This window comes from Schistocerca nitens, chromosome 2 (genome assembly GCF_023898315.1).
Source record: "Schistocerca nitens isolate TAMUIC-IGC-003100 chromosome 2, iqSchNite1.1, whole genome shotgun sequence".
Lineage (NCBI taxonomy): Eukaryota > Metazoa > Arthropoda > Insecta > Orthoptera > Acrididae > Schistocerca > Schistocerca nitens.
In genome coordinates this window covers 491,055,908-491,076,370 of record NC_064615.1, presented here as the reverse complement: position 1 = coordinate 491,076,370, position 20,463 = coordinate 491,055,908, and the positions used below count along the sequence as shown (strand labels likewise).

At 38.7% G+C, this 20,463-nt stretch overlaps 2 protein-coding genes across 3 annotated transcripts in view; one reads left to right on the top strand and one right to left on the bottom strand.

Moving 5' to 3' along the window:
- The first annotated feature begins 14,044 nt into the window (after positions 1-14,044).
- On the top strand, positions 14,045-16,408 carry LOC126236440 (uncharacterized). The gene is made up of 2 exons (XM_049945753.1): positions 14,045-14,753; positions 14,838-16,408. Exons 1-2 carry the CDS (start codon positions 14,700-14,702, stop codon positions 15,252-15,254), a joined length of 471 nt encoding a protein of 156 aa, XP_049801710.1. The 5' UTR covers positions 14,045-14,699; the 3' UTR covers positions 15,255-16,408.
- Positions 16,409-16,873: 465 nt separating this feature from the next.
- LOC126236439 (DNA repair protein XRCC3-like) overlaps positions 16,874-20,463 on the bottom strand; it is an 88,592-nt gene continuing 85,002 nt past the window's right edge. For both annotated transcript variants that reach the window (XM_049945752.1, XM_049945751.1), the window contains one exon: positions 16,874-17,200. In XM_049945752.1, coding sequence (XP_049801709.1) covers positions 16,994-17,200 — 207 coding nt within the window. In that variant the 3' untranslated portion in view covers positions 16,874-16,993. The remainder of the gene's footprint in view (positions 17,201-20,463) is intronic.

Below are 20,463 nucleotides of genomic sequence, written 5' to 3'. Positions count from 1 at the left end.
GGTGTGAAAAAAGATCATTTGCGAGAAATAATGAAGCTAAAAGCCGATGCTCGCATACGACGTCATGACGCTAAAGCGCGTTTTGCTAAGTTTGCAATCGGAGACTTAGTACTTGTAAAAGATCATGAGAAATCGAGCGAGATAGACAGTGAAATCTCTAAATTTAAGTTTGTTTATAATGGACCATATAAAGTCATTGGTATACCTCACACAAATGCTTATTCCTTAGAGTATCCAAGCTCTGGAAAACTATTAGGTGTAAGGAACATTGTAGACTTGAGATTGTACCAACCTAGGATTGATTAATACCACAGAATGGGTAATTTGTACAGTATGTAAATATAGAGTGTAATATTTAACGATTTGCTAGATTGCCATACTTTTGCCTGACCAAGAGGACATTAAAGAAATTGTAATTAATAAGTAATTAATTTTGACTAAATGATTTAAGAGAGAGTGATTATTTATCAATTGAAAAATCCAAGCTGCTAGTTTAAGTTTTCAGCTGAGTCACAGTAGATTAAGCAATGTAAATATGATTTTGTAACTAGCTGTAAGATTTCATGAATATGTTGTGGGGCGGCGAGTATGGTAAATTGAAAATTAATCGTTTGCTGTTTAAAATGTTTGTATGTTGAATCAGTTTCTGGCTATTAGAATGTTGTTAATGCTGTCTTTCGCCGTTCTCAACACTGGCTCTCTATTTACCTTTTAGGCACCCAGAAAGTGATTTAACAAAACGTGAAGCCTGTAATTAGAGTTCCTAGTGCCCACTTCATCTGAGAATCCCATTATAGCTGCACCTTATAGCTCTGAGAAATTAGGAGATTGTCCGGGATTTCTAATCAAAAACGATTTTCCAAAATAGTTGAGTATATTCTCAAAGTCACAAATAAAAAAAACACAAGTATCCCTACAACCTAACTAACAGAGCAGTTCAGAGTCTAATGCGCTGATGCAACTATAAATGTCCGAATTAAATGTTAAAAGAATGCTCGCCATAATTTGATGAGAGTATTTCATCAAACGCCACGCTAAATTATTGGTAGAATGTCTGTCCCGCGACGGCACGTGAAAATACGACAATACGCAAACTGAAGCTAGATAATGAAAATCACTTGAAATGATTTCATGGTTACGCGCATCTCGAGTAACTGAATACGGCACCCGAGGCTGTTTGTCGTAGTGATACCGATGCGACGCGACTGCCGACACAGATGGCTTGTTATTCAGCGTCTGGAGAGAACTGGGGCCTTCCTTCCTCGCGCAGCGCTCTTATATATAAAGCCGCGGTGCGGACGGCTAAGGGAACGCCTGATCAAATCGGCTGTCCCGACTAGCCGCTGGGCTAGTAACGCACCACTTCAAGTTACATAATAAATTATAGCTTCTCTTGCTGATGGCCAAATGTGCATTCAGCACGCAGGTAAGTATTGATAATAAAATTTTGACGTGGCTAACTTAAATATTTTGGGCGAGAGAATTAATTTAATTGCACTGCACGCAGCAGATGAGCTCTGAACTGTCCCTTTTGAGATCCGCTATCGCTATAATTTTGTAGGTATTCAAAAGAAACTTTTCACATCTTCATAGTCATAGCGGACCTCCAACCTATTTAAATCTAAACATCCTAGCCTTATTTACTAGCCTGCTTAATCTATCTTGCTTCCTTCAGTTTTGAGACGAAAACCACAAAATCATGAATCTCCACTAAAATCTTACTCTGTAAAATCCAAAGTACTGTTTTTATTAAATCATTATGAAAGATGAATCTAAATATAAATTTTGAAGTCTCTAGCTCTTTTCTGTTGCGCCAATGATTTTTACAGAAAAACGTCCAAATTTCGGAAATGGCTTAAGTTATCGAACTGATATTCAACACACATTAATTTAGTATTATTTCAGACATGCCAGAAAAGTTTTAGGTTATTTGCTTGATTTTTAACATATTGCGCAACATTTATGACGTCAGAGCTATTTACAGCAGACTGGCTGGCACACAATGGAAACTGATGTGAATTTACTACATCGTGAGTAGGCTGCTTCCCTACAATGTGTTTTACTTGTCATTGCCGATGTACTTAGACGCTGTTTTAAGTTTCAGGCTAGTACATGCTTGTGATGATGGACAGTGTTGAGTTATCCACTGTGATAGTGTTAATGGACTCCTTGAGATTACTCGGGAGTGAGTTTTTCCGAAAAAATTCAGTGAAACGGACGTTCTGGAAATGCCGTTTCACAGGCGAGTGAGATCAAGCGTGCCGCACAGGTGGGCGCAACAATACTGGCGAGGCGGAGCCGCTGTCGGCTCTTGTACCGCTCTCGGCATTCCTTGTACTTGCGGGTACGAAAGGCGGAATAGTTTTTCTTCCCGGACAGCTGATGTGAAAGAATTCTGCTGTCAATATTTATGTTTTTTTCGATCCACTGAATATTATATTCTTGTTTAGCATTAAGAGGACTCTCATGTCGAGAATGATAATTATGAAAAGGTTACATAAAATGTGTATTCTATGTAATTAATTGTTAATTTTGCGTATTTTGATAAACCTGTTTTTTTTTTTACCATGTACTCTGGTTAATTTTGTAAATAGAATTTCATTTCTTGATACTGTTAGGAATTTTGACGATTTTAGAATAGCTAAACCATTTTCTTTGTTTTCTATGAGTTTTAATATGTTGTCAACCTGTTTTATTTTGTGCAAGATGACAGAGTGGAATAAGATTAGGAGTGTCTCCACACAATTATTATGGTCTAAAAATTGATTTATGCTTAATTAGACGAATACTAAATTTTGTTGATGTTTTGAGCACATGCATTTCCGCTGTTTCTTTTTTGGGACATTTTCTGAGTTTGTTTAGGTTACACGAACATCTTCAGACAATGTGGGGCACGTGTAACGCCGGAAATGCATATCCTCCTATTTCCATCTATCGTACTATAATTTTTTTCCTTGTTTTGTTACCTCAAGATATGACATTTCTGTGTCTTTATATATTGTAATTGTTTTATTATATATATATATATATATATATATATATATATATATATATATTTGCATTTATGTCGATGTATAATTGGTTTGTTTTGTAAATATTATTTGTATTTTACGCTGGGTCTTGCCTAGGGAAAACTATGCTATCGAACGAATACATCGATAGGTCGTGTGAAGAACGAAAGTGTTTAGGATCTTTGGTAGTGTTAACTCTGCCGCGTGGAGCGCGGGGCAGGGAGAGTCTGGCTGGGGTAGTGCAGTGGAGCAGGTGTGTTGTGTGACGCTCCCGCAAGTTGCCGCGCTTTCGGGGTTTGGCAGCATGTAATTGCGCTCGACTTGCGATGATAGTTTCTGACATGGTGTCGCGGACGGGAAGCATTAGCTGGCGCACATCAAGAGCCCGTTTCGTCTGGTGACCGTGTCGAGAAGAAGGCGCGCCAACATCCAGCTTCTGCAACAGCGACGGCCGACAATGAGTGACTGTCGCCACCTCCTCGATCGACGGCTTCAAACCTTCAATCAACCAACAAGGAAGACTGGAAGCACGTAAAGTTTCATAACTGTATGGCAGACCTCAGCTTTTAAAATTGTTGCATCACAAAATTACAGCAACTTAGCATGAACCTTTGTTGCTCATTGTCCCAATTGCATTGCCAAGGAGGGTCCCTTCCTTTTCCGAAATGAACCCGAGTGTCGTTGAAATTCAAACGCCAGCATTAAAATAATATAATTCAATTTCACTGCTTTAATTTCAAAGTTCAGTTAAAGTATTCATAGCTGGCTACAATATTTAGATTACACGAGCACAAATTAAGAGTGCGAGTTTTATTAGCATATTTTAGCTTACCTGTGACTGCAGCTCAGCTTGGTACATACTAAATTTTACTATTGTTAATTGTTCAGAATCATTTAATTCAAGTTCGAAGTTAAATCTCTTATTTCTAAATTGCGTAGATTCAAGTATCTTTTGAAATGATTGTTGAGGTATCCCAAGACTAACTGTATTTTAGTGAATTTCGATGTGCTTCAGAAACAAAGTTCACTATTAATTTCAGTCACTAAATTAACTTTCAATTTTCCAGTTTTATTAATTCTTTTGCTAAATTAAGTCAGGGTGTAGCGAAATTTACTACTTCAGACAAACATTCAGTTTTCACACAACACGTGTCAACCTTCAGTTGCCACGCTTTTAGTGCTAATTATATGTGCAATAACCTTTCTTTTTCAGTTATTATAGTAATTGTACATAGGACTGGCGACCGTAATTTTCCCCAAATCTCAAATATCTAATTACCGCTAGTTAATTGTTAACGTAACAGCCGCACATTTACTTTCTTTATTAACTTTACCCCTTTTCAAAATTAATTTCCACCAGTTTCATTTGCATTTTTCCTTTCATTTAGATGTAACCCCTTCCTCCCTCTTTACCAACAGATTAACTTCGGTGACGATTGCTTTTCCCAAATTTCCATTAGGTACATGCGGTTTAATTTTTCACTGTCATTAAGGTCGATAAGTGAGGGGGAGGTTACAAAGACTTCTCACTCAGTATCCACAGTAAACAAGTCTTCCCAACAACAGGATTTCTACCAAATATCCATTGCTCCAGAACACCTATTTAAGACCACTGTCTTTACCTCATTGCCCTATTTCAGTTCACTAGGATGCCTTTTGGAATATTAATGCTGTGCAAACCTTCCAGCATTTTATGGATCCCTACTTCTACTACATCTATAGTGATGATGTTTTGGTTACGTCCAGCTCCCAATTGAAACATCTGGAACATCTATGGTAAATCTTCACTTGCCTCGGTTCACATGATTTACTCATCAATCCATTGAATTGCATATTCGGGGCTGCTGATGTTCAGTTCTTGGGTCATATAACTAACGTTCAAGGAATTCAAAGGTGTAGGAGAGTGGATGCCATAAACAACTTCCTACAGTCCATGACAGGCCTTGAGTTTCTAACTTTTATTGCTGTTCATACACAACCTAACACTGCTGGCTGCTTCAGTGAATAACTTCTACAATGTTCACATAAACCAAGTAGCAAATTACAGTGGACTAGCAAAGCAGAAACTGCCTTTAACAATGTGAAGACTGCTATTGCTGAGGCTGCATTCTTAGCATACCCTGTTGCACAGACGCATCACACTTTGATGGTTGAAGCATCTGCAACTGCAATAAGGGCCCCACTTCAACAACAATACTGGCAGCCCTTGGCGTTCTTCAGCTGGTAACTATCTCCATCACAGAAGAGCTGGTCAACATGTGGCCAAGAGTTATGTCTCTATGTTTCCACAAATAAATTCTGACTTGTGCCTGAAGGTTGACAGTTTATGCTGGTCACTGATCACAAGCTGCAGATTTATACCTTTCATCAGAGACCAGACAAAGCATCACCACGTCAACTATGACACTTTGACTACATAGGCAATTCATGATATGTGTCGTCCACGTTGACGGAGAACTCACTACACCAACAGACATCTTTTCCCATGCAGATGCAATTACAAAGTCTACTACAAGGTACTCACCTTGGTACAACTGCACAAAAGTGAGCTGCAAGATTTATTTGCCTGTTCATCTAGTTTACAGCTTTGTTGCATCTAGATTCAAATATAATGTTGTATTATGTTGTTTCTACATTAAATGCATGCCCTTCTGCGACAGTCAACTTCAGACAGCAGATCTTATTTCCGCACAATTTGTCCCAATCTGGGGTCTGGAGTACAACATGACTGGTTATGTGCTTTTTATTGTGTCTGAATATGGAAAGAGACTGCAAAACTCTTGTGCACCAGTGAGTGTCCTGTCAACGTAATAAGATCACCCATTACATAGGTGCACCCCTTGACACTTTCGTTCAACCCAACTCACAATTTGAATGTGTGCACATAGACATTGTAGGACCATTACCACCATCTGAAGGACTGCCTCTGCTTCACTCGTTGGCATGGAATGTTCCCCAATAGTCAATGCCACTGCTGAAATAGTTTCAATCACATTGTTTCATGCATGGGTTGTTTGTTTTGGAGTGCTCTCTGTATCAGCACCAACCAAGGCAGGCAATTTCAATTGTGTCTATTCAGGTCACTCACTGCTCTGTTAGGCATGAAGCATATTCGAACGGCAGTGTATCATCCAGCCAGCAAATGGCTTAGTTGAGCGTTTGCACCGCCAATTAAAAGTATCCCTGTGATGACATGGATCATAATATTAGATAGAAAGTCTGCCAATTGTCCTACTGGATCTCTGTGTTTCTGTCAAGGAAGAACTTACCATCACAGCAGCAGAACTGGTTTATGGCCAACCAATTCCAGTGGCTGGTAAATTCTTTGGCATTATGCCTAACAACCCTACTAAGGCAAGAGACTTTGTTCAAAAGTTTGTAATTTTTACAAGTTATTCATGCTCTTGTATGTTTGAGCGTATTTAAATGTTGTTGATAAAGTATTAATATCAAACCCACAACAGTATCAAATAAATACAAGATACACCAATTTTAGTATGTAACATTTTGTAAGTATAATGATTGGCATACTATTATTTCTGACTTTCGCAGAAGCTGTAATTGAGATGGCTCCATGGAAGGAGAATGTACATAATAATAAATATATAAATAAATAAAAGCTCTTAAAAATGTATCAGTATCACATATGAAATGAATATTATTAAGATTTTTGACTTAACATTACCCTGATTGTCCCGCAACAAACTGAAAGTTTTCTCCAACAGATAACATTTTATTTATTAAGACAGATGCAAAGAATAGGAAATAACACCACAAAGCTAAGCTTCTTCAGCTTCATAATTTTGGCGTGCTTATGTCCCAACTCTTTCTTCCATTTCTATCAAGAATTTTATAGAACTATAATTCTGTGAAGTATAATGTTTGAGTCGTAATTCATTTCATTATAAATGTAATGAAGAGTATCATAATTACAGACTTCAGAGTTGTAATCTTTCTTTTTCAGGAAGATGATTCATAGCACAATAATGATCCAATGACTTTGCTTAGTTATACAATATTTAACCTCAATGACAACAACATGATAAAGAAATTTCCAATAATAATAATAATAATAAACCACGTGGAGGCCCGGGAAAAGAATAGGCCTCCGGTATGTTCTGCCAGTCATAAAAGGCGACGAAAAGAACAAACCACTAATAGGGCTAACCCCCCTTTTAATGTGATTAGTTGGTTCAGGATAGAACTAATGAAGCCTTGGACAAGCGCTGTCATGGTCGGGGACGACGCTTGAACCCTATGCCCGTCCACAATGGTAACGACACTGCTAGCCACATGGAAAATGATTTAAATCCAAATAGAGGTGTTTTGCAGGATATGCTTCCTGCAACCACTCTACAAGGAAAACAAAGACAGAGGATGAGATGGTCAGATGAAGTTAACCGACACTTCGTGTTCTGTTATTACCAAGCAACAAACTTAGGAACCAGCACAACTGGATACAGATCACAAGTATACACAACATTTATTACCAGATACCCAGAATTAAAATTTTTAACAGAACGATGACTAGCTGATCAGATCCGTGTAATAATCAAAAATTACAGTATACCTCAGTCAGAATTAGAAAACATCAAACAAGTATGACAAATAATGGAACAAAATAATGTGCAATCAAAAGAAGAAGAAAATACAGTCATGGACTCAAACATCCCAGAGCAAACAAACAAACAAAGAACAACAAGCATCAATTAAACAATCAGAGGAAAACGAAATCTTAAGACAGCCACCAGAACAAACACAAACAGAACACGAAGTGACACACATGTTAGATATAGAAGAAAAATGTCAGCTGACATATATAGAATACAAAGACACAAATACAGACATTAGACCATTCTTGCATAGCCCCCCAAATAACCCACAAGTCGAAACAACAATAACTATCAACACAATCATACACAACAAAATAAATGAAAACACAACTATGGAAGAGTTACAACTACTGGTTTATATAGGAGCACTCATTACACTAAATATACACACTAGGCAGAGATCAGAACCAACCAACACACAGAAGAAGCCCACAAAACCAGCATGACAACCCAGGCTACAGATCAGAATAGAAACATTGAGAAAAGACATCGGACAGCTAACACAATTTATAAGAAATGAAATATCAGACAAAAAACGAAAAAGGTTAGGTAAAATCTCACAACAAGAAGCAATAGAGCAATTAGATGAAAAGAAACAGAAATTACAAGCATTGGCCAAATGACTTAGAAGATGTGAAAATAGAAGGAAACAAAACCAAACATTCAACACAAACCAAAAGAAATTTTATCAGACAATAGATAACACACACATTAAAATAGACAATCCACCAAACATAACAGAAATGGAACACTTCTGGAGCAACATATAGTCAAACCTGGTACAACATAACAGACATGCACGGTGGATACAAGCAGAAACAGACCCATACAAGATGATACCACAAATGGCTGAAGTGATAATTTTGCAACATGAAGTCACCCGAGCAATTAATTCTATGCACAATTGGAAAGCCCCTGGAAAAGATAAAATAGCAAATTTCTAGCTAAAGAAGTTCACCTCAACACATTCACATCTAACTAAACTATTTAACATAATTGGGAAACATTCCACGCGGGAAAAATATATTTAAAAGCAAAGATGATGTGACTTACCATACGAAAGCGCTGGCAGGTCGATAGACACACGAACAAACACAAACACACACACAAAATTCTAGCTTTCACAACCAATGGTTGCTTCGTCAGGAAAAAGGGAAGGAGAGGGAAAGACGAAAGGATGTGGGTTTTAAGGGAGAGGGTAAGAGGTCGTTCCAATCCCAGGAGCGGAAAGACTTACCTTAGGGGGAAAAAAGGACAGGTATACACTCGCATACACACACATATCCATCCGCACATACACAGACACAAGCAGACATTTGTAAAGGCAAAGAGTTTGGGCAGAGATGTCAGTCGAGGCGGAAGTAAAGAGGCAAAGATGTTGTTGAAAGACAGGTGAGGTATGAGCGGAGGCAACTTGAAATTAGCGGAGGTTGAGGCCTTACCCAATCTATTACCCCCGGAAACCATCCTTGTAACCATTAATGCCACTTCCTTATACACAAATATTCCGCACGTCCAGGGCCTCGCTGCGATGGAGCACTTCCTTTCACGCCGATCACCTGCCACCCTACCTAAAACCTCTTTCCTCATTACCTTAGCCAGCTTCATCCTGACCCTCAGCTTCTTCACTTTTGAAGGCCAGACATACCAACAATTAAACGGAACAGCCATGGGTACCAGGATGGCCCCCTCGTACGCCAACCTATTCATGGGTCGTTAGAAGAAGCCTTCTTGGTTACCCAGGCCTGCCAACCCAAAGTTTGGTACAGATTTATTGATGACATCTTCATGATCTGGACTCACAGTGAAGAAGAACTTCAGAATTTCCTCTCCAACCTCAACTCCTTTGGTTCCATCAGATTCACCTGGTCCTACTCCAAATCCCATGCCACTTTCCTTGACGTTGACCTCCATCTGTCCAATGGCCAGCTTCACACGTCCATCCACATCAAACCCACCAACAAGCAACAGTACCTCCATTATGACAGCTGCCACCCATTCCACATCAAACGGTCCCTTCCCTACAGCCTAGGTCTTTGTGGCAAACGAATCTGCTCCAGTCCAGAATCCCTGAACCATTACACCAACAACCTGAAAACAGCCTTCACATCCCGCAACTACCCTCCCGACCTGGTACAGAAGCAAATAACCAGAGCCACTTCCTCATCCCCTAAAACCCAGAACCTCCCACAGAAGAACCACAAAAGTGCCCCACTTGTGACAGGATACTTTCCGGGACTGGATCAGACTCTGAATGTGGCTCTCCAGCAGGGATACGACTTCCTCAAATCCTGCCCTGAAATGAGATCCATCCTTCATGAAATCCTCCCCACTCCACCAAGAGTGTCCTTCCGCCGTCCACTTAACCTTCGTAACCTCTTAGTTCATCCCTATGAAATCCCCAAACCACCTTCCCTACCCTCTGGCTCCTACCCTTGTAACTGCCCCCGGTGTAATACCTGTCCCATGTACCCTCCCACCACCACCTAGGTCCTGTAACCCGGAAGGTGTACACGATCAAAGGCAGAGCCACGTGTGAAAGCACCCACGTGATTTACCAACTGACCTGCCTACACTGTGAAGCTTTCTATGTGGGAATGACCAGCAACAAACTGTCCATTCGCATGAATGGACACAGGCAGACAGTGTTTGTTGGTAATGAGGATCACCCTGTGGCTAAACATGCCTTGGTGCACGGCCAGCACATCTTGGCACAGTGTTACACCGTCCGCATTATCTGGATACTTCCCACTAACACCAACCTGTCAGAACTCCGGAGATGGGAACTTGCCCTTCAGTATATCCTCTCTTCTCGTTATCCGCCAGGCCTCAACCTCCGCTAATTTCAAGTTGCCGCCGTTCATACCTCACCCGTGTTTCAACAACATCTTTGCCTCTTTACTTCTGCCTCAACTGACATCTCTGCCCAAACTCTTTACCTTTACAAATGTCTGCTTGTGTCTGTGTATGTGCGGATGGATATGTGTGTGTGTGCGCGCGAGTGTATACCTGTCCTTTTTTCCCCCTAAGGTAAGTCTTTCCGCTTCCGGGATTGGAATGACTCCTTACCCTCTCCCTTAAAACCCACATCCTTTCGTCTTTCCCTCTCCTTCCCTCTTTCCTGACGAAGCAACCATTGGTTGCGAAAGCTAGAATTTTGTGTGTATGAATGTGTGTGTTTGTGTTTCTATCGACCTGCCAGCGCTTTCGTATGGTAAGTCACATCATCTTTGTTTTTAAATATATAAACTATTTAACAGTTACATTGCAGACCCGTACACAGTCCCTGATACACTTACACAAGGAATAACTTATCTGAAACCTAAAGATCAAGCAGACACAGCAAACCCAGCAAAATATCGCCCCATAACATGCCTACCAACAATATACAAAATATTAACTTCAGTCATTACACAGAAATTAATGACACATACAACACAGAACAAAATTATACATGAAGAACAAAAAGACTGTTGCAAAGGAGCACGAGGATGTAAAGAGCAACTGATAATAGATGCAGAGGTGACATATCAAGCTAAAACCAAACAAAGGTCACTACACTACGCATACATTGATTACCAAAAAGCTTTTGATAGTGTACCCCACTCATGGTTACTACACATATTGGAAATATACAAAGTAGATCCTAAATTGATACAGTTCCTAAACATAGTAATGAAAAATTGGAAAACCACACTTAATATCCATACAAATTCAAATAATATCACATCACAGCCAATACAGATTAAGCGTGGAATATACCAAGGAGACTCATTAAGTCCTTTCTGGTTCTGCCAGCTATCCAACATGCTAAATAATACAAATTATGGATATAATATATCTAAAAAGAAAAAGTGATGAGACTTGCCAAACAAAAGCGCTGGCAGGTCGATAGACACACAAACAAACACAAACATACACACAAAATTCTAGCTAGCTTTCGCAACAAACGGTTGCTTCGTCAGGAAAGAGGGAAGGAGAGGGAAAGATGAAAGGAAGTGGGTTTTAAGGGAGAGGGTAAGGAGTCATTCCAATCCCGGGAGCGGAAAGACTTACCTTAGGGGGAAAAAAAGGACGGGTATACACTCGCGCACACACACACATATCCATCCGCATATACACAGACACAAGCAGACATTTGTAAAGGCTTGTGTCTGTGTATATGCGGATGGATATGTGTGTGTGTGCGAGTGTATACCCGTCCTTTTTTTCCCCCTAAGGTAAGTCTTTCCGCTCTCGGGATTGGAATGACTCCTTACCCTCTCCCTTAAAACCCACTTCCTTTCATCTTTCCCTCTCCTTCCCTCTTTCCTGACGAAGCAACCGTTTGTTGCGAAAGCTAGCTAGAAATTTGTGTGTATGTTTGTGTGTCTATCGACCTGCCAGCGCTTTTGTTTGGTAAGTCTCATCACTTTCTTTCTTTTTAGATATATTTTTTCCACGTGGAATGTTTCCCTCTGTTAAATTATGGATATAATATTACTGGAACATACCAACACAAAATCACACATTTACTATACATGGATGATCTAAAACTACTGGCAGGAACAAATCAACAACTCAACCAATTACTAAAGATAACAGAAGTATTCAGCAATGATATAAATATGGCTTTTGGAACAGACAAATGTAAGAAAAATAGCATAGTCAAGGGAAAACACACTAAACAAGAAGATTACTTATTGGATAACCACAACGACTGCATAGAAGCGATGGAAAAAACAGGTGCCTATAAATATCTAGGATACAGGCAAAAAATAGGAATAGATAATACAAATATTAAAGAAGAACTAAAAGAAAAATATAGACAAAGACTAACAAAAATACTGAAAACAGAATTGGCAGCAGCAAGAAACAAGACAAAAGCTATAAATACTTAAGCAATACCAATATTGACCTATTCATTTGGAGTAGTGAAATGGAGTAACACAGAACTAGAAGCACTCAATACACTTACACGATCACAATGCCACAAATATCGAATACATCACATACATTCAGCAACAGAAAGATTCACATTAAGCAGAAAGGAAGGAGGAAGGGGGTTTATTGACATAAAAAACCTACATTATGGACATATCCAAAAACAAAGATGATGTGACTTACCAAACGAAAGCGCTGGCGGGTTGATAGACACACAAACAAACACAAACATATGTTTGTGTTTGTTTGTGTGTCTATCTTTTCCCACGTGGAATGTTTCCCTCTATTATATTAACTACATTATGGACAGGTAGACAATTTAAGAAAATTCTTTATAGAACGAGCAGAAACTAGCAAAATACACAAAGCAATCACTCTACATCGGCTACACCAATGCAATTTCATAACCACTTCTACAACCCTTTAGATCACATCACAACAACAGATACAAAGAAAGTAAATTGGAAAAAGAAAACACTACATGGCAAGCACCCGTATCATCTAACACAACTACACATCGATCAAGATGCATCCAACACATGGCTAAGAAAAGGCAATATATACAGTGAGATGGAAGGATTCATTATTGCAATACAGGATCAAACAATAAACATCAAATATTACAGCAAGCATATTATTAAAGATCCCAATACCACAACAGATAAATGCAGACTTTGCAAACAACAAATAGAAACAGTAGATCACATCACAGACAGATGTACAATACTAGCAAATACAGAATACCCCAAAGACATGACAAAGTAGCAAAAATAATACATCAACAACTTGCCATACAACATAAACTAATAAAACAACACGTTCCCACATACAAGTATGAACCACAAAATGTACTGGAGAATGATGAATACAAATTATACTGGAACAGAACCATTATAAAAGTAAAACAACACCACATAACAAACCTGACATCATACTCACCAATAAAAAGAAGAAATTAACACAACTAATCGAAATATCCATACCCAATACAACAAATATACAGAAGAAAACAGGAGAAAAAATTGAAAAATACATCCAACTGGCTGAGGAAGTCAAGGACATGTGGCATTAAGATAAAGTTGACATTATACCAATTATACTATCAAGTATAGGAGTATCCACCAGTACATCAATGCAATACAGCTACATCCAAACCTATATATACAACTACAGAAATCAGTAATTATTGATACATGTTCAATTACCCGAAAGTTCCTAAATGCGATGTAACATATACCGTACAGTTAAAAGGAAGTCACGCTTGATCAAGGTCCGTGTCACTTTCCATTTTTAACCAGACATAACGTCTGAGAAAGGAAAGAAATAATAATAATAATAATAATAAACTATAATGATTTAATAAGTTTAGATAATTTCTAAAAAGAAAAAGATGCAATAGACTTACAGACTAATAATAGTAGTAACTGCTACAACACTGTAATCTGTTAACCCTTTCCACCCGAACCCACACAATCACCTGGTCCAGTTTTGAATTTTGTATGCCAACCTGCTGCTTCTGCTTTGCTTCCAACCAGCCTGAAACGATCGTGCAACTTGTACGCTACAAGTTTCACTTGTTTTTATTCTGTTTCTGCCCTAACAGAGCACAGCAGCAACGTAGAAAGTGAGTGTAAACAGAAGCGTCAAGTGTTCTTCAGGTTAGTAGCTGATTTATTTGTGTTATTTAAAGTATAACCGCTTGTGTTTGTTTGATATTGTATATACAACAGACTGGCAATGAAAAAGTCAGTAATCTCATACTTCTTAACAATAAATTGGCACCAAACCTGTACCAGCATGATTGTGCCAGTTAGATTTTACCTTGTGCCGCATCCGTTTTTACTGGGCAGGTTGTTACGTCGCTATTTAGTTGGTTTTACTTCTGATTTCCATACAACAATAAAAACGACTTGATACATATCATTTGTTTATACATGCAGGTTTAACAGACGATTAGATTCTGTCTCTGTTAGAGGATTACGAACTAAGTGGTGTCTCTTCTGATGAAGATGAAGAATTCGCTCCTTCTCCTACAAATGTTAAACAAATTCACAACGAAATTGAAGATGATTCTATCTCAGATGAAACATGTGAAGTACAGAACACTTCAGATTGTCATAGAAGAAAATCCAGACCTTTGCTTTATCGTGAAATGGATTTCACAGAGAAGTGTCATCCACCACAAATAGATTATACTCCTGTGCAGGTCAGTAGAAAATATGTGTCACATGAATTAGGCTTTATATTTATTACTTACCATACACCTTAGATTTTTTCTTCTTTGTTACAGAATCCTTCGCCCGTTCAGAGCCCTGCTCAGTATTTTTCTGAATATTTCAGTGAATATTTCTTCGAAAATGCTGCCAAGTTCACAAACATGTATAGTGTGGCTAAGAGTGGCACATCATTAGATACAACAGCTAGAGAAATTAAGCTGTTTTTTGGAATTAACTTAATTATGAGATGCACAAGGTATCCTAGGTTACCTATGAATTGGCAGAAAAGCATTTCTCAGGGTGCAGTCAGTGACAGTACATCTCGAGACCATTTTCTTGCCCTGCAATACAACATACATTTTGTAGATACTGTAGCACCACCTCAAGATGCCCAAACGAATAGACCATGGAAGATTCAACCACTCATTGAAGCTGTGAGAGAGATGCCATACTTTATCCCATACATTATTACAGCATTGATGAACAAATGATACCCTTCACAGGGCATTGTAAATTAAAACAATATGTCAAAGGCGAACCTAGGCCTTTAGGGCTAAAGAACTTTGTTTTGGTTTCATCTTCAGGTATAGTTTTAGATTTTGAGATATATCAGGGTGCCAGCATGAATTTTCATGACAAATCATTAGGCTTAGGACCATCAGTGATTTTGTGGCTTCCCCAAACTACCTGAGGGAAGTTTTATCTATTTCTATAGATATTTCACTATCATTCGCCTCTTAGAGAAACTCAGAGAGAGGGGAATCGAAAGTACAGGGACAATATTGACAAAAAGAATAAAAAATGTTAAACTGAAAGGTAAAACGACTAGAGGAGAATGTCATCAGTATGTTAGATCAGATGAGGCAGTCATTATAACTCAGTGGCAGGATAATCAAAGGGTTGTTGTGGCATCCACTTCTGCTGGCATAGAGCCAAAGTGCAAAGTCCAAAGGTGGAGTAATAAGGAATATAAATATTTAGAAATAGACTGTCCTGCTGTCATTAAGAAGTACAATGGGTGGAGTAGATATTAATGACCAACAAATTGAATGCTATCGGACATGGTTCAGAACCTAAAAATTGACTCTTACTTTGCTTTATAGACCTGACTGTAGTAAATTATTGGTCTATGTATAGACAGCACTGCAGGGAACAGCAACTTCCATAAAAGAATGTAATGGATTTGCTGAAATTCAGGATGTCTTTGGCTGAGGCTCTATTGTCATGTCCAGATAGGAAAAGGACAGAAGAATGTGAAGTACAATCAGAGAGAGAACTAGTTCCACCTAAAAACGCAAAAATGTACAAACCCCATCAAAAACCAGGACAGGACAAGAGGTATGATGGCTATGACCACTGGCCAACAGTGGATGACATTTATTCCCCAAGGACTTGCCAGTTTGAGTACTGCAACAGCAGGGCAAAAACTAAATGTGTCGAATGCAGTCAGTACTTATGTCTATCCAAGGAAAAAAACTGTTTCAAGTCATTTCACAAAAAAATAATGTTTGATTTTGTGATGTAATTTTTAATTATTGTAACATTTTTGCTACAATTTTAATATTTTTGATAAATTTTATAATTTGTAATACCTTTTTGCTGTGATTGTAATGTTTTAGACGAGTTTTGTAATTAAATATGGAGATAAAACATGATTATGTTGTAATTTATACAGTAAACTTCAAAATTTTGCCTAAAGTAACAGCATGAGATCTTACGAACTTTCTACTCAATTAAAACCTGTCCCGCATGATCATACCAGTGCTTTTTTTTGCATAATTATACATGAAAAATTTTTTCAGTATTTTTTTCTGTAATCAAGGACATCAGGACACTATAATAATGCTTCTTGCAGTACTTGCACACTGAAAAATATTTTCAGGGTGGAAAGGGTTAAGTGAATGATACTAAGATCAGCTGATAACTATTGCAATGTATGTGGAACTTGTTAAAATGTTATTCAGAAAGTGAAAAAGGTATACATTACAAGAGATAACAGGTTATCTCATGAGAGATTTGTATATTTCAGAGCATGAAACAATCACAGTGGACAATATACAAAAGGTGTAAGGCAGTTACTAAAAAAAAAAAAAAAAAAAAAAAAATCAAGTTATCGTATGTGGTTTTGAAAAAATATCTTCAACATATTTACTATGATAGTGTGTACATGAATCATTCACAAATTACATCCTACAAATAATGATAATGAGAGAGATTCTGCATCTTAACATCAAGGACTTACACCCGAAATTCCAGAAGCAGTGACAGTGAATTTGCAGCAGCTCTGCTGCAGAAAAGGTGAAAAAATAACACGTATGTTTCTGATGCCTGTTTGCCTATTTCGAAACATCTGGAGGCGTGTGGTCACCATATTAGCCCATGCCAGACCAAGTGCAGGAACAGAGTTTTGTTCATTGTTGCTGACTCCAGCTGTTACCTACAGGGTACAAATTCGCATGTGAGAAATTCATAACAACTTGTAACATTTCCAGAGAAAGAACAATGAAACCTCAAATTTGTTCTATGTGGTGACACTGGACTATATCAAATCCATATAATGACAATACAGTATTATGAGAAGGTTAGATTGCTACTCAGCATGTAGAGGAGATGTTGAGCTGCAGACGCGCACAGCAAAAAGACTGGAATACATTTAATCTCTTGGACAAAAGGCCCTGCAAAGCAGTAATTCACACACAACATACGACCAATGCCCATAGCCTCTGAGGCAGGTCTCTGCGGCCAGAGACAGTGTTGTTCGTGTGTGTGTGTGTGTGTGTGTGTGTGTGTGTGTGTGTTTTACTTTGTAAGAAGGCCTTTTAGCCAAAAGCTTAAATGTGAAGCAGTCTTTTCGCTGTGCCTGTCTGCAACTCAACGTCTCCTCTCTATGGTGAGTAGCAATCCATCCTTTTCATAATATTATCGTTATTTCATCCAGGTTTTTACATTTTCAAAACCATATAAGTCATTTTTTGTATTAATTCTCACTGTAAATGTTCATGTTAATTTTACTACTGTAGGTCATAGTGGCCTATCAGCTGCAAAGTTTGAAGCATTAATTTTCCTTTAATTATTAATTTTATTTTTATCATGCAATCAAAAACATCTCATTACATTAAAGAAATAATAACTGTACAGAACAGCAGCATCAGCAAATAATATTTTCTAATTCCATTTTCATTTACGATTCCCGTCACAGTAAAATACGACACTTTGTATTCTTCCAGAAAACAGTACACTGCAAAGAGAAAGCCTTTAATGCTGGTTTGAAATTACTAGACTTGTCATGAAGTCCTCTAACTCTGAAAAACACAATTTTCTGAATTATAGAAGTGGATATATTGCCAGCAGAAAGATTATTTTTCCATTTTGTGTTCACTGAAAGGACATGGTTATTCCTTTGAAATGAGTGAGAACAGTGAACAATAAACCTGATGAGTCGATGAACAGCATACACTGATAAACCAAAACATTATGACCACTGCCCACCACGGCGCTGGATGCTCCCCGGTGACGTTGCGGGCACATGACACAGTAACAAAAGTGTGTTAGCGGAGCAGGCACAGACAGAGGATCAGCCTAGTGAAGATATGGGCTGCAAATGGTAAAATCCATTGAAATACAGGACTTTGACAAAGGGCAGATTATTGTTACACAGAGCGTGTAGACAAGTATCTAGAAAACAGTGAAGCTGGAAGAATGTTCATGTGTTGCTGTCGTGAGCATCTACAGAAATAAGTAGGAGGACAGTGAAACTACCAGTAGGTGGTGGTAAATGGTTGGACATCCACAACTCTTCACAGAACGTGGGGTTCAGAGGCTTGCCTGCTCTGTAAAGTAGGGCAGATAGTGATCCTTGGCATCTTTGCCGAAAGAACACAGTGCTTATACACGCACAGGTGTTTCGGAGCACATCATTCATTGTACATTGTTGAGCATGGAGCTCCGTCGCAGATCACCTGTACGTGTTAACATGTTGACCCAGTGACATCGTCAATTACGGCTGCAGTAGGCACAGAATGGTCATGATTCGACCATCGATCAACACAAATGTGTCGACTCTTTGAGTGAACCACATTTTTGCTACACTAGGGCAATGGGTCATCTCCACAAATGCAGTCATCGACGTGAACAGTGCCTCGAAACATGCAGAATGCCACAGATGCAGGCTGGTGGGAGCAGTATCACGCTAGGGGAGACATTCTCCTGTGCTTGCAGGGGACTCGTGATAGAAACCAAAGACATGCTGACAGCTGCAAACCATCTGTATCCCTTCATGCTCGATGTCTTCTCCGACAGCAATGTCATCTTTCAGCATTATAACTGTCCATGTCTCGGAGACAGAACCATGCTACAGTGGTTTGAAGAGCATTATGGTCAACTCATGTTGATGTCTTGGTGAACAAATTTACATGATGTAAATCCTATGGAAAACATCTCAGTCGCTATTGGGCACCATCACCACGTATGCAAATTGTGGTTATTTACACAAATTACATGACCTGCACATAGACATCTAATGCCACATACCTCCACAAACCTACCAACAATCTGTCAGATCCCTGATACACAGAGTCAGTTATATATTTTGTTCCAAAGACGACAAACAAGCTATTAAGCAGGCGGTCATAATGTTTTGGCTCATCAGTGTATAAAAATCCACAACATGAATTAACATTTTGTGTTTCCTGGATAGTAAACTGCTGGACTAAGTATGCTCTTATGCCTGAAATGATTTAACTCCCTGGTATAGTGTCAAAGAATGAAAGCAGCAGAGTAAATCATCTTAAGTTGTGACCAGGGTCCAGCTTCTGCCTGAGACACACCACCGACAGAGCAGCAAGTTACACATTTAGGTTCTTTTTTCTTTTCTTTTTTTAAATTAGTTCATTTCTTAAATTCATTGCATGTTTTTGTACTTAAGATGTGTAATCTCATGTTTTAATAATTGTAAAGTGTATATTCACATAGTGTGTAGCACAGTTGTCATTACATCTGAATGGCCAGCTACACAGCTTAGTGAGATGTCAGCTTCTTTTGGTGTCACTTCAGTTGGGTTGTGAGTTACCTATTTAGCTTTCTCTGTGTGCTTTCATTGTCAGTTCTTAAGTTAATACTATTAGGATGGATAGGACGTGTGCATGCTGTGAGTGGACGCAGGAGGAGATGGACACAGTTCGCGAACAGCTGAAGATGCTTTTGGCCAGGGTTGTCTGTCGACAGGCTACTGCCTCTGGGTGTAGCAGTTGTGGTTAATTTGGCACAGCACATGGGACATCTCAGGTGTCACTTGTTTCACCACTGGGCTCTGCAGCCAAGGTACCTCGCAGAGTGCCTGATGAATCGGATCCACCCTCACCGCAGGATGAATGGCAGGTGGTAATGTGTTCCCATCGCTCAACATGGACAAAACCTGGATGAGAATCTGTGGGCTGAAGTGATAAATTATGTGCTCTTTATACTAAATCAAACTGGAAGTAGTTCATTAAAAGGGATGTGTCCTGACGAATTGTGGTTTGAGCTAAAAACAGATCATACTAAGCTGGGAAGTTTTGAATGTGACTCCTGTGTTCTGATGAAAAAATAAATAAATAAAATAAAAAAAAAGCTCTGAAAAAAGGAACCTTTGTCAGGTTTGATTTGGATTTGCCCTGCTGAGGATGAAAAGGACATTGTTGCCTCTGACAATGTTATATCTGA